Consider the following 24,534-nt stretch of genomic DNA (forward strand, 5'->3'; position numbering starts at 1 on the left):
TTTTATCATAAAAACTCCATTTTTATGAATAGAACTTACCTGGCAGTTATATATACATAGCTGATTAACACACTTGGAGGAGGGTGATAGACAGTAAACATCGTTGGGGAAACAACCAAAAAAGATGTAGGATAAATAAACACCTTGATTCCTTACCTGCTAAGGTAGCTGACTTCAGAGGTTCCTGCCTCTTGAGTCGCTTTCCCTTAGGAGTGTCAGCCAGGATGTGACCTGCAGTGCTGAAAACACTCAATCGAGTCTGTCAACGGGGTGAGACCAACAATCTGACTAGACTTCAGGACTACCTATTGCCCAAAATAAAAAACCGCAACTTTACCAAACCAACCACCTAACATTTGCAAAGTAGATAAAAATTATCTAACTAGACTGAGGTGACTGTACACAAGTCGAAGTCCTCAGACAACCAATAAAAAAATACACCAACCTATGCACAAGTAAACAAAACTAAGGTTGAGGGGAGGTAGTAACTCCTTTGCCTAATACAGAAGCCGTAGCCACGTATGGTCCCAAGGTATAACATTTCTCATAATCCACCCTCACCTCTCTGAGGTAATGAGAGGCGAACATAGAGTTGCTCCTCCAGAATGTCGCATCCATAATCTGACGGAGCGACGTGTTCTTGCGGTAAGCAAGCGAGGTCGCAATGGCCCTCACTTCGTGAGCTTGCACTTTTAAACGTCTGAAGTGTTCCTCCTCACACAAGAGATGCGCTTCTCTTATCACTTCCCTCAGGAAAAAGGACAAAGCGTTCTTGGAAAGGGGCTTTTGAGGATCTTTCACAGAACACCACAGGGAGCTAGAAGAGCCTCTCACACTTTTCGTGCGAGACAAGTAGGTCTTGAGGGCTCGTACTGGACAGAGCAGCCTCTCTTGCTCTTGACCCACTAGGTTGGTCAAGTTAGGAACCTCAAAGGTCCTCGGCCAGGGCTTAGAAGGGTTCTCGTTCTTAGCGAGAAAGTCTAATCTCAAGGCACAAACTGCCCCATTCAGATTGAAGCCTACCTGTTTTTCAATGGCATGGACTTCACTAACTCTTTTAGCTGTTGCTAAGGCCAAAAGAAAGAGGGTCTTCTTGGTAACCTCCCTAAGGGGAGCCTGTGAGATGGGCTCAAATCTCTTGGTGCACAGAAATTTAAGAACCATATCAAGGTTCCAAGAAGGGGGCTTTAACTGGGTCTGCTTGGTCATCTCAAAAGACTTCAAGAGGTCATGTAAGTCCTTATCGCGAGACAAGTCCAAGCCTCTATGCCGACAGACGGAAGAGAGCATACTTTTGTACCCCTTGATAGTGGACACAGCTAGCTTAGCGTCCTGCCTGAGGTACAACAAGAAATCCGCAATCTGGCTCACAGAGGTAGTGGATGAGGAAATCTTGTGCTTCCTACAACAAGCCCTAAAAGTCTCCCACTTGGACTGGTAGACCCTCTGCGAAGAGACCCTCCTCGCTCTGGCGATAGCTTTCGCAGCTTGCGCTGAAAAGCCTCTCGATCTGACGAGCTACTCGATAGTCTGAAGGCAGTCAGATTGAGAGTGAGGGGGTTTTGATGATATCTCTCGAAGTGGGGTTGTCTGAGCAGATTTGGACTTGCAGGGAGGCTTCTTGGAAAGTCCATCAACAAGTCCACCACCTCCGTGAACCATTCCCTCATCGGCCAGAACGGAGCTATCAGGATCATCCGTCCAAAATCGAGGAGGGCGAATTTCCTGACTACCAGATTGATGATCTTGAACGGGGGAAAAGCTTAAGTGTCCATCCCCGTCCAATCCATCAAAAAGGCGTCTACTGCTATTGCCTCCCTGTCCGGAACTAGGGAGCAATAGATGGGGATCCTCTTGGATAAGTTGAAGGCAAAAAGATCGATGAGGGGTCTCCCCCACAGCCTCCAGAGACTCTGACAGACCTGTTGGTTGAGGGTCCATTCTGTGGGAAGGACCTGCCCTTTCCTGCTGAGCATGTCCGCCCTCACATTCTTCTGTCCCTGAACAAACCTCGTCAGCAGGTTTATCCTGTTCTCCTTCGCCCAAAGAAGGAGCTCTCTTGCTGTCTCGAACAGAGACAGAGAGTGAGTCCCTCCTTGCTTCCTGATGTAAGCAAGAGCTGTGGTGTTGTCTGAGTTGACCTCCACAATCTTCCCAGACACCAAGTCCTGGAAGGCCTTTAGCCCCAGAAAAATGGCCATCAGCTCCTTGTTGTTGATGTGCCATCCCAGCTGAATTCCTTCCCAACAGCCTGAGACCTCCTTGCTTTCTAGTGTTGCCCCCCAGCCTGACTCTGATGCGTCTGAAAACAACACTAGGTCTGGGTTCTTCTTGTGTAAGGAGATCCCTTCCCCTAACAAGGTTGGGTCCAGCCACCACTTCAGAAGAGTCTTGACTTCTATTGGAATGGGGAAGGAAAAGGAGTCTTCCTGCGTCTTTCTGTTCCACGTCTTCGAAAGAAAGTGCTGAAGAGGCCTTAGGTGGAGTCTCCCCAGAGAGACAAACTGTTCGAGGGAGGATAGAGTCCCCAGCAAACTCATCCACTCCTTCGCTGTGCATCTCTTCTTGTCCAGGAAAGTTCTGACCTTTACGAGACACTTGGTCTGTCTTTCCTGAGAGGGAGAAGCCCGAAAAAGAACTGAATTCAGAATTATCCCCAAATAGAGAATAGTCTGATTCGGTCTGATCTGAGACTTTTCCCTGTTGATGACCAGGCCTAGATCTTGAGCCATCATAAAAGTCTTCCGTAAATCCTCCAGACATTTCTCCCTCGATCGTGAACGAATCAGCCAATCGTCCAGATAGAAGGATATCCTTATCCCCTCCTGATGCAGCCAACCTGACACATTCGCCATTACCCTGGTGAAGACTTGAGGAGCCGTGCTGAGACCGAAGCAAAGAGCTCTGAATTGGAAGCATTTGCCCTGCATTACAAATCTCAGGTACTTCCTCGAAGTCGGATGGATGGGGACATGGAAATATGCGTCCTGCAAGTCGAGGGACACCATCCAGTCCCCTGGACGTACTGACGCCAGCACCGACTGAGTCGTCTCCATGGAGAACTTTGTCTTCTCCACAAATACGTTGAGAGCGCTGACATCCAGGACGGGTCTCCATCCGCCCGAGTTCTTGGAGACCAGAAACAGGCGATTGTAAAAGCCTGGGGAGGATAGATCCCGAACCGGTTCTATCGCCCCCTTGTCTAGCATTTGGTCGACAAGGTCTACTAGGGCCTTCTGTTTCCCCGGATCTGAGTACCGGGCTACTAAGGCCAACGGAGCATCTGCGAGAGGAGGTTTTTTCAGAAAGGGGATCTTGTATCCTTCCTTGATGACTGAGAGGGACCAGGTATCCGCCCCTCTCCTCTTCCAAGACTGCCAAAAACCTGACAGTCTTGCGCCTACTGTCTGGAGGAGACGAACTTCATTTTCTGGAGCGAGGTCTGAAAGAACCCCTGGTAGATCTTGGTCCTGATTCTTGCCTTCTCCCTCTAAAATCTGGTCTTGAAGTAGTCCTGCCCCGAAAGGGCTGCTGGAATCTCCTTTCCTCCCGTTTCAAAGAAGAAGGAGGGGCTGCCAAGGGCTTACGAGCAGAACGAGATAAAAGGTCTTGGGTGGCTTTTTGGGCCAGAGAAAGCGTAATGTCATTAACCAGGGACTCGGGAAAAAGATGTTGAGAGAGGGGGGCGTAAAGAAGCTCAGACTTTTGTGCAGTGGTAACAGACCTAGAAGCAAAAGAGCAAAGCAGAGCTCTCTTCTTTAGGACCCCAGCTGAGAACAGAGCCGCCAACTCATTTGCCCCATCTCTGAGGGCCTTATCCATACAGGACATAATACTGGTAAGGTCCCTAGATCATTCCATCTGGTCAGTTTTCCTTGCGAGAGTCCCAAGCGACCAGTCTAGGAAACTAAAAACCTCAAAGGCTCTAAAAATACCTTTGACGAGATGATCCAGCTCCGACATCGACCACATGACCTTGGCTGAGTTTAGAGCATGCCTTCTAGCAGAGTCCACTAAACCAGAGAAGTCACCCTTGGAGGAGGAAGGCACTCCCAGACCCAAAGGTTCTCCAGTTGCATACCACATACCCGCTCTTGAAGCAAGACGAGCTGGTGGAAACGAGAAGGAAGTCTTACCTGTTTGTCTCCGCTCCATCATCCAGTCATCAATCTTCGAGAGAGCCTTCTTTGCGGAGATAGACAGCTTCATCTTGATGAAGGCCGACTGTTTCTTGGCCTTCTTTCTGTTAAATTGGGACTGAGGAGATTGAGGGGCAGCAGGTTGGAATTCCTCTCCAAAAAGTTCAAGAAGGGAGCGAGAGAGAACTTTGTAATCTCCCGCAGCGTCGGCAGGATTATCATCGTCATCAGAAACATCCTCGAGGTCCTGATCCACATCTGCAATATCCTTCGAAAGAGAAGAAGGATCCTTAGAACCCGACAAGGGCAAATCAAAGGCATCATCCTGCAAAAGACGGGTTGCATCCTGGAGTCCCGCGCTAGAAGAATCCTTGGGACGAGAGGCAGTATCGTCCCGAAGAGGCAGGGTGGTACCGCCCTGGGACCGATAACGAGAGGCAGAGTCGTTCCGATGTCGAGAGCGAGAGGCGGTATCGTCGTGGCGGCGAGAATGAGAGGCGGTATCGTCGTGGCGTCGTGAACGAGAGGCGGTATCGTCGTGGCGTCGAGAACTAGGGTCGGTATCATCGTGGCGTCGTGAACGAGAGGAGGTATCGTCGTGGCGAAGCGAACGAGAGGAGGTATCGTCGTGGCGAAGCGAACGAGAGGAGGTATCGTCGTGGCGAAGCGAACGAGAGGAGGTATCGTCGTGGCGAAGCGAACGAGAGGAGGTATCGTCGTGGCGAAGCGAACGAGAGGAGGTATCGTGCTGGTAACGTGAACGAGAGGAGGTATCGTCTTGGCATCGAGAACGAGAAGCAGCATCGTTCGATAAGGTATCGTCCCGGTATCGAGAACGAGAAAAAGTATCGCCCTGGTATCGCGAAGAAGTATCGCCTGGCGAAAGCACACATTCCTCATCCTGGCAGAGAGAGGGAGAAGTTTTCTTTAAAGAACTCCGTTCTCTCTTAGAAGCAGACTTCTTAATCGGTAACGAGTCGTCTTTACGTCTGTCAGACTGGGCGTGAGGGCGGCTAAAGGCTTGCACTAAAGTCAAAAGTTGTTCCTGCATGACAGACATAAAGGATTTAGCAACATCAGCTGGGTCTTGCAGCCCCGAAGGGGAAGGATCTTCGGCAGTAGGCTTCGCCCTTTTCACAGGCACGGAGTCGAAATCATCCTCCGACGTACAAGGTTCATAACTGCTAGAACCGGGAGAGAAAGAACGAGACCGTTCGTCGCGGTTCCATCTCCTCTTAGTAGGTCTTGAAGCTTCAAACTTCCATTTACGTCTGGACGAATTCGGAGAAGAAAACAACACATCCGACACGTCTTTCCCATGACGGTCAAGAGCAGCCTGGGAATCGACAACAGGACTGTCTGAGGCGACGGCTGACCGAGGGTACGTACTTCTCACCCCCTTTCGGTCATCGACGTACCTTCTCCCTTGGTCCTGGGAGCTTGGTAGAGGTCTAGGCCTAGGGGTATGACAGATTCGGTCAGTCGCCACCTCCACTGCACTAACACAAGCACTTTCACTTTCCTTACTTTAAAGGCCTCCAGTTGTTCTTTAATGGCCTTCAACTCGGCCGCCAGGCTAGCGTACCGAGGGTCATCCGTAGATACGGAACCTGTAGGAGGTGCAGGGGTTACTACCTCAAGGGAAGGATCAACTTCCAAAGAGGAAACAATAATAGGATCAATAGATAAATCTACGCTAAGTTTGTCTTCCTTACCACTAACAGACTTAGACTTAGACCTAGAAGCTCTCCTAACTCTATCGAGCTCTAGCTTACGCACATAGCGCTTCATAATTAACCAATCTTTCTCATCCAAAACCTTACATTCTCCGCACCTATTATCAAGGGCACAAACAAAACCCCTACAATTAGAACAAACGGTGTGAGGGTCTACCGCCATTTTCGGTAGTCTCACCTTACATTCCTCATTCGCACAGATACGGTAATGATTCTTTTCACTCATAATGAAAAACAGCAAAAAAGCTAAGAGAAAACAAAATACAACGATCGCCAAAACCCCAAATCAGAGTACTTCACCAAAAAAGCAGACTGGTACACCGAGCAGGGAAAGCGAAGAAAAACTCTTAATGACGGACCAACGTGTTGTCGATCCGGCCGGCAGAGATGAACTGAAGAACAGAAAACGGGAATGATTCCTCCTACCACCCTTTAACGGGTGTTACCACCCAACCACCACAAGGCGGTTGCCTAGTTTAGAAAAATTCTGCCGAAATAGAGAGATAATTAGCTATGTATATATAACTGCCAGGTAAGTTCTATTCATAAAATTTGCACTTTCAGGTAATTCAGGTGATCGTCTTGAGCGCTTAGTAGGAGGGGGAGCCTCATTCTTCTTAGCAGGTGAACCACTTCTGCCGAGATGAATGTTTAATATCAGTGAATTATTTACCATAGATTAATTTAAATGTTTGTTCAACAGGTATAGTAAATATGGACAGCAGCGGACCTAGAAGGCTGAAGTCAGGCAATGGGGTTCACGACTCAAATAGCCCTCTTAGGTTAATTCAGTGCCATATTTGAGTGAATATATGTTATTATTAATAATCTAGACCTGCCTCATATGTAACCCTTATCAGATCGCCCCCCAGGGCCTAGGCTAGTGTCGATAAGTTTAAAGCGAGAAATGTAAACTCAAACTTACCTGTGGTCTAGCCTACTGCCTATTAAGCTGCATGCTTTGATGTGTCAGGCAAGCAATTAGTTTTGTATACCTAATTATAATTTTGTTATATAAATAAATTGGAGTATTTAGTTTGTTTACTCCAATTATTCGTGTTGTAATCATGCACATGCTTTGCTTAAGCTACTTACGCTATGTTCGGGAATGCCTGCTCTAAGCATTCAAATCATAACAAACTTACGTATGGGGGCCGCCATTTGCATTTGTGACGTCCTTAGTCTAAATCAGCTGCTTTCCATATGACGTTTTCGTTGTAAACAGAATTTAAAACCTTACCTTTTCTGAATGATTTTCATGAGTGTTTGATTCTGTTGGAGTAACATATTTACGATATCAGAATTAGAAGGCATAACACTTCCTGCAGTCGATTGTGTTCGTTTTTCGTTACTGATTTCGTTCTCCTCTTCGCTGGAGTCTTCGCTAAGCCGATGCACCTCCACGGAAGTAAGAATTTGCCTAGCCATAATTAAGCCGAGGGCTGAGATATTACTCTGGTTGCTGAGTGCAGAATAATGAAAACCGGCAAATATATGTTGGGAGCAGCGGGAGGGAAAAGAGGAGAATGTTCTATGCCGAAGTCAACTTCAGAAATGTGACTTCCATTGCCGAGTCAACCCGCTTGTCCCTGGTAACTCTGCCCAAGGGGGCGTGGTTTAGGGCTCGCGCCGCCGCTTGGGGGGGTTCCGGGGGGGGGGGGGGGGGTGTATAAGCTACCACTGGTGAGACCGGAAGGTTGAGACCTCCCTCTCCAGAACCAAAGGTTCTCCAGTTGCATACCACATACCCGCTCTTGAAGCAAGACGAGCTGGTGGAAACGAGAAGGAAGTCTTAACTGCTTGTCTCCGCTCCTTCATCCAGTCATCAATCTTCGTGAGAGCCTTCTTTGCGGAGATAGACAGCTTCATCTTGATGAAGGCCGACTGTTTCTTGGCCTTCTTTCTGTTAAATTGGGACTGAGGAGATTGAGGGGCAGCAGGTTGGAATTCCTCTCCAAAAAGTTCAAGAAGGGAGCGAGAGAGAACTTTGTAATCTCCCGCAGCGTCGGCAGGATTATCATCGTCATCAGAAACATCCTCGAGGTCCTGATCCACATCTGCAATATCCTTCGAAAGAGAAGAAGGATCCTTAGAACCCAACAAGGGCAAATCAAAGGCATCATCCTGCAAAAGACGGGTTGCATCTTGGAGTCCCGCTCTAGAAGAATCCTTGGGACGAGAGGCAGTATCGTCCCGAAGAGGCAGGGAGGTATCGCCCTGGGACCGAGAACGAGAGGCAGTCGTTCTGATGTCGAGAGCGAGAGGCGGTATCGTCGTGGCGGCGAGAACGAGAGGCGGTATCGTCGTGGCGTCGAGAACTAGGATCGATATCGTCGTGGCGTCGTGAACGAGAGGAGGTATCGTCGTGGCGAAGCGAACGAGAGGAGGTATCGTCGTGGCGAAGCGAACGAGAGGAGGTATCGTCGTGGCGAAGCGAACGAGAGGAGGTATCGTCGTGGCGAAGCGAACGAGAGGAGGTATCGTGCTGGTATCGTGAACGGGAGGCGGTATCGTCTTGGCATCGAGAACGAGAAGCAGCATCGTTCGATAAGGTATCGTCCCGGTATCGAGAACGAGAAACCGTATCGCCCTGGTATCGCGAAGAAGTATCGCCTGGCGAAAGCACACATTCCTCATCCTGGCGTAGAGAGGGAGAAGTTTTCTTTAAAGAAGAACTCCGTTCTCTCTTAGAAGTAGACTTCTTAATCGGTAATGAGTCGTCTTTACGTCTGTCAGACTGGGCGTGAGGGCAGCTAAAGGCTTGCACTAAAGTCAAAAGTTGTTCCTGCATGACAGACATAAAGGATTTAGCAACATCAGCTGGGTCTTGCGGCCCCGAAGGGGGGGGCTGACGAATAACACTCGTAGAAGGGGAAGGATCTTCGGCAGTAGGCTTCGCCCTTTTCACAGGCACGGAGTCGAAATCATCCTCCGACGGACAAGGTTCATAACTGCTAGAACCGGGAGAGAAAGAACGAGACCGTTCGTTGCGGTTCCATCTCCTCTTAGTAGGTTTTGAAGCTTCAAACTTCCATTTACGTCTGGACGAATTCGGAGAAGAAAACAACACATCCGACACGTCTTTCCCATGACGGTCAAGAGCAGCCTGGGAATCGACAACAGGACTGTCTGAGGCGAAGGCTGACCGAGGGTACGTACCTCTCACCCCCTTTCGGTCATCGACGTACCTCCTCCCTTGGTCCTGGGAGCTTGGTAGAGGTCTAGGCCTAGGGGTATGACAGATTCGGTCAGTCGCCACCTCCACTGCACTAACAAAAGTACTTTCACTTTCCTTACCTTTAAAGGCCTCCAGTTGTTCTTTAATGGCCTTCAACTCGGCCGCCAGGCTAGCGTACCGAGGGTCATCCGTAGATACGGAACCTGTAGGAGGTGCAGGAGTTACTACCTCAAGGGAAGGATCAACTTCCAAAGAGGAATCAATTATAGGTTCAATAGATAAATCTACGCTAAGTTCGTCTTCCTTACCACTAACAGACTTAGACTTAGACCTAGAAGCTCTCCTAACTCTATCGAGCTCTAGCTTACGCACATAGCGCTTCATAATTAACCAATCTTTCTCATCCAAAACCTTACATTCCCCGCACCTATTATCAAGGGCACAAACAAAACCCCTACAATTAGAACTAACAGTGTGAGGGTCTACCGCCATTTTCGGTAGTCTCCCCTTATATTCCTCATTCGCACAGATACGGTAATGACTCTTTTCACTCATAATGAAAAACAGCAAAAAAGCTAAGAGAAAACAAAATACACAATCGCCAAAACCCCAAATCAGAGTACTTCACCAAAAAAGCAGACTGGTACACCGAGCAGGGAAAGCGAAGAAAAACTCTTAATGACGGACCAACGTTTTGTCGATCCGGCCGGCAGAGATGAACTGAAGAACAGAAAACGGGAATGATTCCTCCTACCACCCTTTAACGGGTGTTACCACCCAACCACCACAAGGCGGTTGCCTAGTTTAGAAAAATTCTGCCGAAATAGAGATAATTAGCTATGTATATATAACTGCCAGGTAAGTTCTATTCATAAAACTAAAATTTACACTTAAGAGAAGTAAATTATGCATAGAAGATCAATCATCCACAAGTGGTAGAGCAAAATCTACTGAAGAAAACCAAAGGAGATATCTAGGCTGTAGCAACAAGAAAGATTGGGAACAGGATGCTGCTATGAAACTATGTTCTTTCTTACACAAACTAGTCATTTTAATGAGGCTACCCAAGTTTCAAATAATACCATCATATCTGGGGTGTTTTCCTTTCTCAGTTACCAAATCTGTCCTATCAAAGGCTTTCATTAAATCAATAGTTACACCTTTGCTTCTTTTCTATACACTGTACAGTACTGTATATGCTTTCCCTTAGCAGAACTAAAACATCTAATATTCAATCTGTGATAATTAACAACCCTCAGACTTATGAGTTCAATCGTTTCTTTCCCATTACGAGTTTCTTATTCCTGTAATATTCCAATTTACCAAAATTTCCCTTGGGCATAGATTTAAAGGCTACTCATGAATAGCAGAGGCAAGGGACAGTGACATTGCCCAAGAGACTGACCATATATACATATGATCAGCGTCCAAGCCCCCTCACCACCCAAGCTAGGACCAAAGAGGGCCAGGCAATGGCTGGTGATGACTCAGCAGATAGATATATGGGCTTTCCCAAACACCCCCATTCTTAGCTTACAAGGATGGTAAGGTTGTGCAACCAAAGAAACTAACGAGTTTGAGCAGGATTCCAACACCCCCAGTCTGGCATTCGCCAGTCAGGAACGTTACCACATATCGACCTTTGCATAAAACTGAAAGGATTTAAACATGAATGGAGGGAGAACTTGCATTGAAATTATCCCTTTCAAGGCCAGTGGGGTCATGTTTTGAAATGTCATAGGTAACAGGTTCTTAAGGGGGGGATCTCTTAATAAATCTGGAGGAATCTTCAAGATTGTGTTGGGTAACAGTATTAGTCAAAAGTAGCACTTGTCTTTTGCCGAGGACAACAGAAAGTATTGAGGAAATTGGATGTGCTTTTCTAATCCTGAGTTATCTCATGGATCTTTCTGACTAAGCCAATTACTTATTGGAATAGGATAATGGTGAGAACAGATCTTGGGAAACGTGAAAATTAAATACAGTACAAAGAGCAATACAGCCGATGGGTGAAATGACTCCACTCTGCAACGCGCATAAAATGTTAATCACCAATAAAACAAGCATCCTTGAAATCTGCATTTAGAAAAAAGTCCTTGATATTAAACCTACAGTATACAGTATATTATATGAGTATGGTGTAGCGTGAAAATCCTTGCACATGATTCTATTAGAGAAACTTAGATGATCTGTCTCTCTCGCCAGAGGGGATTTTTCCAGGTTACTGTCCCAAAAGAGCAAAAATCTATTATGTAAGAGGTTAAAGGTGTCTGGTTCCAGTTCCAGTTCCATCAAAATAGATGCTCACCAGAATGTCAGCCAGCAGTGGGTTCCCCAGTAACCAGCTTAAACTCACGGTCCCGGGCGGGGATCGATCTGCTGCCATGCGAAAGCTAGGCAAACACGTTCCCACTGTACTATGATGAATGTTTATCAAACTGCAAACACAAACCTACCAAAAGCTCTTTCAAAGTTAAAAAGGGGTTAACTACCCCTCTACAAAACGTACTTTGGATATAAATCGAAATGTAGTTCTTAAATTAAAACTGGAATAGACAACCATTTTCATTTTCCTTCTAAATGATAAAAGCAGAAGTATAACCTTCATTATTATGAATAACAGCAGCTTCTCTGTTGACTTCAACCTTTCAAAAGTGAAAATGAAATCACCGATAAACAACTAGAAAAATACAGATGATGAACTTATCAAATCAATTTAAGAGGGCTCTGTATGCATTCTTTTATTATCATTACTACTTGCTAAGCTACAACCATAGTTGGAAAAGCAGGATACTATAAGCATAGGGGCTCCAACAGAAAAAATAGCTCAGTGAGGAAAGGAAACAAAGAAAAATAAAATAATCCAAGAAAAGCAACAAGAATAGAATAAATATTTCCCAAATAAACCATAAAAACTTTAACAAAACAAGAGGAAGAGAAACAAGATAGAACAGTGTGCCCAAGTGTACCCTCAAGCAAGAGAACTCTAACCCAAAAGACAGTGGAAGACCATGGTACAGAGGCTATGGCACTACCCAAGATTAGAGATCAATGGTTGGATTTTGGAGTGTCCTTCTCCTAGAAGAGCTACTTACCATAGCTAGTCTCTTCTACCCTTACAAAGAGAAAAGTGGCCACTGAACACTTACAGTGATGTAAGAAGAATTGTTTGGTAATCTCAGTGTTGTCAGGTGTATGAGGACAGAGGAGAATGTGTAAAGAATAGGCCAGACTATTCAGTGTGTGTGTAGGAAAAGGGAAAATGAACCGTAAACAGAGAGAAGGATTCAATGTAGTACTGTCTGGCCAGTCAAAAGACCCCATAAGTCTCTGGCAGTAGTATCTCAACGGGTTGCTGGTGCCCTGGCCAACCTACTACCTACTACCTGTACTTATTCAACGCCACCTAGTAGCAAGTATATGGAACTTTTTAAAACTAGTTATGACCTTATCAGACCAGAAGTTAACACACAAAACCTGATATGATATGAAGATTTTTTCCTATTTTTCTTAAATTAGAAATCAAAGATAAAAAAGGATTACATAAACTGCTAATAAACTAAACTATAGAACTGGTAAGGTCCACATATTGGAAAGACCAAAATTAAATGACAGCTTTTCAAGCCGACTGTTATAATAAGCAGTTTAATGCAGTAATAAAGAAAAACATAATAAAAATATAATTCTAATTTCTTAAAAGTTTCACCCATCATCCTTACAGATTCTTATGAAAGAAATATATTTTCAAAATGTAGTAACCCATCAAAATATAATTTTTCCCAAGAACAGAGAATTGCAAGCACGTTACCTGCGGGTTTTGCATTATCCGGGTCAAAAGGTTTCGACATCGTTTGCTTCTGGGGTACGGCTGGATTGATAAGGGTCTGGGGAAACTCTGTGGGTCTGCGATAAAAATCACCCGTATCTATAGGTCGTTCTTTTTCCTCAAAGGACTTCTGCCAAAATGGCGTGTCTCGGTCCCGCAGGTTGGAGAAGAATTGATAATCGTCCAGACCGGCCATAATGAGATGGTATTGGCGTGCTCTCCTTTGGGGTACCTCATGAATCTAACAATATATCCAATGCATGGCTTCCTGGCTATGCCTGAAATGAAAACAAAAAGTGTCATTAAGAAACAATGAAATAACAATTAACTAATAAGGGACTAATTTTAGTTCTTTTTGGCCAATGGTGGTCAATGCACATAGTGAATCACGTTTTGCTTGCCATAACATAACAGTAATGAGATAAATGTTAAAATGTAAACGCAGCTACCTATTACAGAGAAAAAAATAACAGAAGTAAGTGATAAATTACATAATCAAAAGAACGTCAAAATACTATTTAACATGGCTAACGCACATAGAAAAATCAAAAATTGTAAGTAATTTTTATTTTTCCTAACATACTTACCGAGAATTACTTTCTTAGGAGTTACCTGTAATCTCCTCTCTACCGACCAGAGTTTTGTGTAGCATACCCTAAAACCCATTTTATATGGAGGGCTATCTCGGGCGTAAGAGAACGTGCCCCGAGGGTAGCTTTTGCGCTAGGTCGAGGTCCGCCTGGGTCGTGACCGTCAGTAAGTTCTTCGGATATTGCACCATCCTCGCAAGGGCAGAGAGGCACTCGGGGAAGGAAGGGAGGGCCATTACCCGAAAGTAGTTCTCAGTAAGTATGTTAGGAAAAATAAAAATTACTTAAAATTTTTGATTTGTTCCAACACGAATACTTACCTCGAACTACTTTCTTAGGAGACTTACACTTTAGGAGGCGGGAGTGCCTTTCTGACTTTCAGACCCAGTAAGCGGAAGCCAAGAGGCCTAGGTATAAACGAAAAATACTAGGAAAACGGACGATAGGGTAACTACACAAAGAGCTCACGTTAGTGTCTAAGTACTCACCCTTTGAAAAACTTCTTCTGATGTTGAATCCAGTAACGTAGTTGAGGAGAAACGTGTTATCCAATGGTTACAAGAGGGTTCTCTCCGATAAGGATAGGGAAAAACGGGGAATAGGGTGAAAGGAAATGAACCTGTGTCTCCCGGTTTGCTATCCACGATTGATCCTGGGGCTTTTACCGTTAAACCACTTGGAGAGCGGAGATGACTGTTCCAATGGAGAACCCGTCTAAGGACTTCCTCGAGTAGTCCTTGAGGTAATGGGCAGTGAAGGTTGACTGGTTAGACCAGGTACCTGCTCGAAGAATCTGACCCACTGCCATGTTTTTCTCAAAGGCTAAGGACGTACTCAGACCCCTGATGTCATGGGGTTTGGGGACGCCTGGCAAGGCCAGAGCTTCTTCCCTGTAGGCCCTGGCAATAACCTGTCTCAACCAGAAGGAAATGGTGTTCTTGGATACCTGTTTCTTAGTAACGCCCGTGGAGACGAAAAGGCCCTTGATGCCTGGCCGGAGATGAGCTGTCCTTTCAAGGTATTTTCTAACGGCACGGACCGGGCATAATTTCAAATCCTCAGCCTTCCCCGTCCTAGGTATGGCTGGCAGAGCGAAACCTTCGAATTTAGGGTCCCAGACGGCTGGATTCTGGGTCTTTGCCACAAAAGAGGGAACGAACTTGAAAGATATTTCCTTCCACCCCCTCGAATGAGAGACATCATAAGACAGCCCATGGATCTCCCCTACTCTTTTAGCGGAAGCCAAGGCCAGCAAAAAGACTGTCTTGAGAGTGAGATCCCTGTCTACGATATCTTTCATTGGTTCGAAGGGGGGGCCACTTAACATCTTCAGGACCCTCGCTAAGTCCCGATGAGGCACCCTAACTGCCTGTGGGGGGCAGGACTGCTCGAAGCTTCTTACAAGCATCGAGAAGTGCCTAGAGGAACCCAGATCGATGCTCTTCAGGAGGAAGACTTGACCCAAGGCGGCTCGTACTCCTTTTATGGCTGGGATAGACATTCCTATTTTGTCCCTGAGATATACCAGAAAATCCGCTATGTCTGGGACTGAGGCTTTGAGGAGTTTAATGTGCTTCGAAGCGCACCACTTCGTGAAGGAGGCCCACTTAGCTTGGTAGACCGCTGCCAACGACCTTCTCAGGTATAGTGACATCCTCTTAGCAGTAGCTGATGAATACCCCTCCTTCTTCAGGAGTCGCTCGATAGTCTCCAGGCGTGAAGACGCAGAGACTGTGGGTTGTCGTGAAATCTGAGAAAATGAGGTTGTTGTAGAAGGTCTGCCCTGTCGGGGAGTGGCCACAGAGGTTGACTCGTCAGGTCTTTTAGGTCTGCGAACCACTCTCTCTCCAGCCACCAGGGCGCTACCAAAGTCATCCTTAAGTTCTGGGCAGTCCTTACTCTGTTGAGTACCTGCCTTATCAACGTGAAGGGGGGAAAAGCATACACGTCTAGGTTGTCCCACCTGTGCTGAAAGGCATCCTCCAAGGCTGCCTTCGGGTCTGGGACAGGAGAACAATACACGGGAAGTTGCGGGTTCAGTTTGGTTGCAAAGAGGTCCAACACCGGGGAACCCCAACGTTGGATGATGAGCTTGGCTACTTCTGGAAGGAGGGACCATTCTGTCCCTACTATTTGGCCCATCCTGCTGAGACCGTCGGCCAGCACGTTCTTTTTCCCGGGGATGAACCTTGCTAACAACAAAACTTGGTTCGTTTCTGCCCAATCTAGAATCTCTAGGGCGAGATCGCACAATTCCCTTGACTTCAAACCTCCTTGTTTCTTTATGTACGCTACCACTGTGGCGTTGTCGCACATCAACGCCACAGTGTTTCCCCTTAGTAGATCTACGAAGTGTAGGCAAGCTTACTGGACTGCCTTCAACTCTAGGACATTGATGTGTAGGTTCTTTTCCCCGTCCATCCAGGTTCCTGTCGCTGTCTCGTCGAGGAGATGGGCTTCCCATCCGTGGTTGGAGGCGTCTGTGAACAGAAGTAACTCGGGAGGGTCGTTCGCGAAGGGCATCCCCTTGAGCGAGTTCGATCGGCAATGCCACCATTCCAGGGAGGGCATTGTGTTTGGTAGGACTGGGATTAGTTCTTGTTGCGAGTCCAGTTGGCACCAGAGGTTCTTCAGGTTCCATTGGACGGCTCTGAGCCTGATTCTCCCCTGGGGAACCAGTTTCTCCAACGACACCAGATGCCCTATTAGTGTTTGCCAGTCCTTCGCTATCCTGGGCTGCCCCGACAGGAACGGACGAAGGATCTCCCTCAGATTGCTTATTCTGTCTTCTGAAGGAAATGCTTTTCCCAGAAGGGTATCTAGTGTCATCCCCAAATAGGTCATTCTGGTGGAGGGGGATAGGTTCGATTTTTCCGGGTTGATCACGATACCCAGATCCTTGCAAAACTGGAGAAGTTTCATCCCTTGCTCTTCCAAGACGTCCTTCGAGGAGGAAAGAAGCAACCAGTCGTCCAGGTACCGGATGAGGCGAATGCCTCGTTCGTGAGCCCACACTGAGACTGTCGTGAAGACTCTCGTGAATACCTGGGGCGCTGTTGACAGTCCGAAGCAAAGGGTCTTGAATTGCAGGATCTGGGAACCCCATTTCACCCGGAGAAACTTTCGACTCGAGGGGTGGACCGGAATTTGGAAGTAAGCTACCTTGAGGTCTATGGTCATCATGTAATCTTTCTCTCTCAAGGACAGCATGACTGACTTCCGGGTGTCCATTTTGAAGTCTATCATCCTTATGAATTTGTTGAGGGCCGACAGATCTATAACCGGCCTCCACCCCCCTGTCGCTTTTTCCACCAGGAACAGACGACTGTAGAAACCTGGACCTGGGTGTAGGATCTCCTCCATGGCACCCTTCTCCAACATGGAGGACACCTCCTCTTGAAGGGCGGCTCTCTTCAATGGATCCTTGGGAACCAGCCACTCCGACCGGCTGGCCGGAATTAGAGGGGGGGGGTTCCGCTAAGAACGGAAGCCTGTAGCCCTCCTTCAATACGGACACTGTCCAGGGCTCTGCTCCGTGAGCTTTCCATGCTTGCCAATATAGTCTGAGGCATCCCCCACCCTGAGGCTTGGGCAGGGATAGGGGGCCTCTCACTCTATCTCCTCATGGAGGAGTGGCCTGAACGGCCTCTCCTGGAGGAAGAATAACTTGTTCTAAAGGAGGCTGCAGCTGCTGGGGCTCCTCTACGGGGGGGCTGAGGCGCTGAGGCCCAGGAGGAAGAAGGAGCTTCTCGCTTCGCCATGCTAGGCGAGGCCTGAGACGTCGCGGCACTGTCTGAGACTGACCTCTTGTAGGGCGGTCTCCTTACTGGCGTAGGCCTGGGCGTGTTTAAGTCTTTCCATTTGGACACTTTCTCCATGATAGTTTCTAAGTCATTTAAGGGGAACAAGGAGTCACCCCACAAAGGAAGGCTCCTCATGGCCCTCGCTTCTCTGTCTGGGACCTTTCGGGACACCTTTGCCAGGACGGTGTCTCTCTTGCGAAGCACCCAATTCGCGGTCAGGGCGAGGGACTGGTAAGTCAGGAACTTAAGCGTCTTGCCACCGGAGGTGATAAGTTCCCTCAGGAGGCTTTGCTGTTCCGGGTCTGTGGGGTCAAAGGTAGCTTGCACCCCTACTAAGGTGGAAGCCCACCAGTCTAGCCAAGAGGAGACGTGTACCAGGTCCCTAGACATTTCCTCCATCATCGCAGCCTCCGATAGAGAAAAACAGACTGGGGCTGAAGAGACTCTGTCTTCCGAAACGCCCTGTCCCAGAATGTCGAGAGAAGGTTCTACTTTGCAGGCTCCCGGCCGTCGTCCTTCTGGTACATAGACCTTGCTCTGCGATTTGAGCCCCTGGAGTAACTTAGAAGAGCTCTGAGTCTTGGGGGCTTCAGCATTACCTGCCACCACTCTATCCACGTGCTCCTGTCCCAGGACGAGATCCCGGGCTACAGGAAGGGCCAGGGAGGTTTTTGGCTGGGCAGGGGCCTGCATCAGTCGGATAAGGCTGGACCTCCAAAGTCTTCGTCGGTAGCTGCCGGTTCCTCAATCTTGTGATGCCTCCTGATTAGGCCAATCACTCTTCTATAGGCCGAGTCCTCCGTCGGGGAGTCCTCTCTACCGTCGACCGAAGCTTCGGCTTGAGCCCGGGGAGCCGGGTCACCGGGCACCCCCACCGGGCGCCTTGGTCCTGGTACAACAGGAACTCCCCTACATAGGTACTGGTCCTCCCCGCCGGAGGTCTCCGCACCAGGGGCGGTGGTTAGGACAGGCATCGCCGAACCGGCGAGGACTAGCGTCCGATCCAGTTCCCTGGAGGACGAGGACGCAGTTCCCATGGGCTGAACCGACAGCGGGAACCATTCCTTAAAGTCCGAGGGCCGCACCTGCTGGGCTGGTTCGGCCAGCCTGCCCGTAAGGAAGCGCTGTTCCCCCCGCTGGGGGGGTGAACCGGCGGCTTCGCGGTCTTACGCCTTCCTGCCGAGTCCTTCTCGCTTTTCTCCCTGCGAGGGTCATAACTATGCTTGGAGGGAGGTCTCCTTGGCGAGAACTCCCTGGACCGCCGGTCCGGGGAACACTGAAGCTCCGACTCACGGGGTACGAAAACCCAATCGCCATCGGGTGACCTACTCCTCCTATGTTTCCTTCGTGGAGAACGGGAGCGCCTCCTGCTGTACCTGGAACGTGACCTTGAGCGGGAACGCCTGCTCCTGGACCGCTCTCTCCGACGCCGATGTCTTCTTCTGGCTTCTTCACCCGACGAGAAAGACTCCTCCGAAGAGCCTGACGTCACTGTACCTACCGTACGGCGGTCGGGAGCGGGGACCGCGGGGGACTTCGCGGCTCGTTGTGTACCCGAGGTAGAGGGTTGCAGGAAGGCTTCAGGGACTTCCGTGAGAGGGGTTGGAAACGTGGGTTGGCGCCCAACACTAGGGAACCAGGAATCCAGGCCCTCTTCCATCCGCATAGGGGACCTACCTGGTGTCTTAGGCAGCTTCCAACCGAAGGCATCACTCCCTGCGGAACCTAACTTACCCTGGTTATCGCCGCCTGCCGAAGAACTTGAAACACAGGCCCACGAAGGGGGCGAAGACACAGAAATAACATTGCTACCCCACTAGGGATCATCGGAGGAAACGTGCCCCCCAAGGACAAGGGCCGAATCTCCAGAGCTCCCTGACACAGCACTACCGGGCTCCTCGCTAGCCCGAGAAGGACCCGCAACCCCCACTTCACATTCACCAGACTCCTGGGGAAGAACGCTCGGTTCTTTCCCCACGATGGACTTACCTCGTCCCCTACTCTGGGTAGGGGAAGGAGAGACAGAAGCCCCGTCGGACCGTTCACTGGGCAACGGTAGCGGCGAAGAAACACTTGCTTTCCTGGGTGAACGCTTCGACGCTTTCCTCTTTTTCGTGCCGTAACGCACCCACTGAATATCACTCCAACCAACACACTCGAGGCACGTATCCGACGATGAACAAACTTTGCCCCTACAGGAAGAGCAATTGGGAGTGAGGGTCCACTTCAGGTTTGGAGAGGAACGCTCCACACGATTTTCCGGCTCTAGGCCCAGGACAACGGCGGATCTGCTCCATAACGCACAAACACGAGACACAGGAACGCAGGGAATCAAAGGAATACACTTGGGAAGCACAAGGAAGGGTAGTGAACACACAGGAACACAAGGGATGAGCACAAGTTACCACGCGGTAAACACGTGGGACACACGCGGCGCCCATAAAGGGGCGAGAGAGAACGAGAGCGACGTGTTGACACGTCGCGACCAGAGAACTTACTGACGGTCACGACCAGAGAACTTACTGACGGTCACGACCCACTCGGACCTCGACCGAGCGCAAAAGCTACCCTCGGGGCACGTTCTCTTACGCCCGAGATAGCCCTCCATAGAAAACGGGTTTTAGGGTATCCTACACAAAACTCTGGTCGGTAGAGAGGAGATTACAGCTAACTCCTAAGAAAGTAGTTCGAGGTAAGTATTCGTGTTGGAACAAACATGTTTTGCTTGTCAGAACATAGGAACAATGAAATAATATTAAATAGTGAGCGAAGCAAGATACAGCTATGGCGGAACAAAGACCATTAGATAATTAGCGAGACAGTATTTTGGCATAACAACATACAGGTAAATACACTCAACTAAGGAAGTATTCTTAGTACGATGACCACGGCTATCGGATTGAAAATCCTGTTTTGTGTTTTCTATGCACCAGGAAGCGCTGTCCTATGTTAGGTTGTGTTTTATCATCATTACTGGGTTTTGATTAAATTAATTACTTTTTTTTTATGATGACTGGTGAACACAAGAAAATTTAAATAAGTTTATTTAAATATATACTTAGACTGATATACGGTATATTTCAAGGTGTTTTAAACATTATTGGGGCAAACTCATAGTTTTCCAGTTATGGCAGTCAACCCATCAAAACTTAAACACTATGGATTTTCTCTAGAAATCATTATTAAAACCATTTGAAACACGGCAAAATACAATGAATAATAATCTTGAAGCTGTTTAATGCACTATTGTATAAGTTGGAGCCTTTTAAAAGGGAAACAAACACAAGAGCAAAACCTAACCTAACCCTAGACCCACATACTTAAAGGTTTAAAGGCCGTCCATGAATGGCAAAGGCAAGGGACAGTGACATTGCCCTATCGAGCAGAACAATGACCTAGAGACTGTCCACACATACATATGATCACCGCTCGAGCCCCCTCTCCACCCAAGCTAGGACCAAGGAGGACCAGGCAATAGCTGCTAGTGACTCAGCAGATTGACCTATAGGCTCCCCCAAACCCCCCATTCCTTAGCTCACAACGATGGTGAGGTTGCAGCGACCAAAGGAACTAATAAGTTTGACGGGACTGAAACCCCAGTCTAGTATTCACCAGTCAGGGATGTTACCACATCGGCCATCACAACCTACTTATCAAACGGGGGCTACGCCCCTTTGTGACCACACTCAGGCTGCCGTATTCTTAGCTTACCTTAAGACTAAGTCTCAACTCTTGTGTTTCCTTCCCAACCGGCTTCACTACTGACATGGTAACACTATATCTTATTTTGTAAATCGTAAAACTAACTTTACATTATAATATTTCTGGCCAAAATAAACAACTTCTCCATAAAGAAAATCAATTTTACAAATAATAAGATGTTTACACCTGTCCCTACAAACACATTCACACTTGTTTAGTTTCTATATAACAAATACATCACAGAAAGTCAGGGGGTACTAATGTAAAATCTGTAAGTAAACCAGTTAGCTAATAATACTATGATCTAGTGGGAAGGAAGGAGCTGTGGCCCGTGGCTGAGGTACTATCCGTTGTATGGATGCAGATCAAACAAAACTTGGGAAAATTTAGGGGGTGTATGTATGATAGCGGTATTAGCGGCCACCTGTTTGTATTATTATGTCTAACTTAGAATACGACAGTGTAAGGGGGGGGGGGTCACAGAGGGGCGTTACACCCCCCCACTTGTTAAGTAGGTAAGGACACGGCTTGTAGGTTAGGGGGGAAAATTTAGGTTAGTTGGTGTCCACTTTAAATCAATAGAGTCCTTTCAATACACGTCATCAAACTTCCGGTCCGCCATCTTGGAGGGCATACAAAGACACGTTCAGTGAATAGCTATGGTTGAACTGTTGAATATTTAGCCATTTCATCACATTCACACAATGCCCAGTTTTTGCGCTATTACTGGCTGTGGGAATCGAGGACGAAGAGATGACAAGAGTTTCTACTGCATACCGGCTGTTATTCAGAATCAGGACAAAGATACAGAAGAATTATCCAAGCGCAGACGTGACTTGTGGTTGACCAGAATATCACGGGCTGATCTACGTGAATCCTCACTACCCTACGCAGGTATTTGTTCTAATCATTTCATATCAGGTCAGTCTCGGCTAGGCCCTAAAAGTATCATTATTCCTGTGTAAACATGCTATATCCGATCGCATGGGTGACTTCACAAGTATCATCGTCAGTTCAGTGTGTAGTGTGTGTGGGGGAGGGGGCATCTCAATTTTTAAACATCAAAAGGGGCATCTCAGATTTTCAAAACAAAAATTAAAAGCGCCCATATTGGCTATATTAACAAAGGCTACTTACCTAGGTCTCTATTTCGTCAAGGTGCTCATGCCTATATATAATTAAGTGTATATTTATATTTATTTTAATTTGTGTATTAAATTGTGCAGACATACAGGCCTATGTGATGAATAAACATTGATTATAAATAATAATAATATCTGAAAGCTGGTTTAACCCGAAGGGGTCTTCAGCTTATATATGCAACATCGAAGAAATAATTAAACTTGCGCATTTAATTGCAAGGAGGCAAAACGATCATCCAAGAGCATTACAATAGAGTTTGCCCATCATGTGTTTATATGTATATAAGAAATTATAGCATTTGTAACCAAACACAAACACAATGGTTAGACATGAACTGATAAAGATTTGACATTATAATGCAAAACTTTTACATACATTTTGACAATCAAAAATTATAATACACAAGGTTTGGCTAAATGATCAATATTAGCTTTATAATCATAAACACTCTCTTCATTGGCCCAGTGTTTATCTAATTTTGGACTTAAAAGCATTAAAGGGAAAAACAACGAATTCTGGAAGCAGATTATTCAATGGAAATGTATGCCCACTCATGTTCTGGGTTGGCCGACAGTACCAAGTAGTTCACCATATCAATGTATGAAATACTGGGAAAATCCTCAATATTTTGACTGAATGAATTCTGCATCTGGTATGGATCTAGGCCATCAATTAGATCGAGTTTCTGCTTGTAAAAACGCTTATCATCACCCGACAATTGTTTGACAAAATCGCTCTCATTGTCCATATTCGCTGTAGCAGCTGCCATGTTTTCGCTTTGTATGTCCTCCAGCATGGCAGCCAGCGATTCCAAGTGACGTCATTGAAAGGACTCTATATGTGAGGAACTGTCCGCTGATATACAAAGGGTCCCGGCAGAGTAAGTGGGGTTGCAGGGGGCCGTCAAGTAGGTAAGGACACGGCTTGTAGATTGTTAGGTTGTGTTTTTGTGTAGAGGTTTTGCAGGAAAACGGTCTAGAAGATGAGAAGAAAATTCCTATCTTCTATGCATGCAGGAAGAACTGACCGCTGATATACAAACGCTTAAAATTTTGAGTGGTAGGCTGAAAAGAAAATGTCATTACCTTGGTTATCAATTGATTTAGTTTTCTGGTAGCCTTACATTCGTGGTTATTAGTAAGTCATGATAATAGGGTTAAAATAAGATTCTAGTCTACAAACACTGATTTACACTGGTTAAAATCATTTTGTGGTTCTTACGGCAATGTAAACTAAGGCTAACATACCTTGGAGTAGCCTAGTACAGTATCCCCGGTCTTACCCTAAACTCGTGCAATTCGTACAGCCCAAGTTCGTACAATTTTGAAAAAGTATAAAGAAGTGATTCATTCGCTAACTTACCTGGATTTGTATTAAGTGTGATCTTAAAGTGTGCCGAAAGTCAATTGCGTTTTGTGATGATGGCGTGACACGCAAATGCAGACGACAATGTAAACATTGCAAATCAGCTGATGAGGAGAATTCGTACGCTTAATCACATGCCGTTGGGTGGCGTTTTCATCTTTTAAGTATTATCTCTTTATGATTCCAAACAAATACAATAATTACGTTATTATGATTTAGTGAGAAATATATTAGATAATTTATGATTTAAATAAAAACCTGTAATACTCTTCTAATTTATAGTTTAAGCCTGTATGAGAAATATTTTGTCAGAATTATATTGTAAACATCACTATTAATGCGCGTGTTGGTAGAATTATCACCTTTAACGTAATATCTCTATGATTACAGAGAACGTCAATTATTACACGATTATACTTTATTGAGAAATATATTTTGTGACTTATGATTATAATATAAACCTGGAAACGTCTTTTATTTGGGGTTTAACTCTGCATAACAAATGTAGTGGGAATCAAATTGTGAGCATTCAATTTTTCTGTTTGACCTTGAGAGAAATATTCAACAAAATTGAACCCTCATGTTGTACGAATGGGTATCTCATTAAACATTTCTTTTAAACCCATGATGCAATTTGTCGTCCACATTTGGTAGAAACTACGGCAAAAGTTTTATATAATGGGACATCATTCGGAGCAACATTAATACGAGAATCTATTGGGAAGTGCCATAGCCTCTGTACCATGGTCTTCCACTATCCTGGGTTAGAGTTCTCTTGCTTGAGGGTAAAGTTACTCAGGCACACAATTCTATCTAATTTCTCTTCCTCATGTTTTGTTAAAATTTTTATAGTTTACATAGGAGATATTCATTTTAATATTCTTGAAATATTTATTTTTTCCTTGTTTCCATTCCTCACTGAGCTATTGTCCCTGTTGGAGCCCCTGGGCTTATAGCATCTTGCTTTTCCAACTAGGGTTGTAGCTTAGCAATTAATAATAATAATGATAATAGAGTAGCAAAAAATGAAAAATAATGTGTAATAAACGAGC

General features: G+C 46.4%; 1 protein-coding gene across 1 annotated transcript in view; it reads right to left on the bottom strand.

Annotated features, from left to right (window-relative positions):
- Nucleotides 1-23,629, bottom strand: part of LOC137648878 (mitochondrial outer membrane protein SLC25A46-like) — a 69,947-nt gene extending 46,318 nt beyond the window's left edge. Inside the window, exons 1-2 of the mRNA XM_068382050.1 lie at nt 23,480-23,629; nt 12,862-13,157 (exon numbers count right to left, since the gene is read on the bottom strand). Coding sequence (XP_068238151.1) covers nt 12,862-13,075 — 214 coding nt within the window. The 5' untranslated portion in view covers nt 13,076-13,157; nt 23,480-23,629. The remainder of the gene's footprint in view (nt 1-12,861; nt 13,158-23,479) is intronic.
- Between the last annotated feature and the right edge of the window lie 905 nt (nt 23,630-24,534).

This window comes from Palaemon carinicauda, chromosome 10 (genome assembly GCF_036898095.1).
Source record: "Palaemon carinicauda isolate YSFRI2023 chromosome 10, ASM3689809v2, whole genome shotgun sequence".
In the NCBI taxonomy this organism is placed as follows: Eukaryota; Metazoa; Arthropoda; class Malacostraca; order Decapoda; family Palaemonidae; genus Palaemon; species Palaemon carinicauda.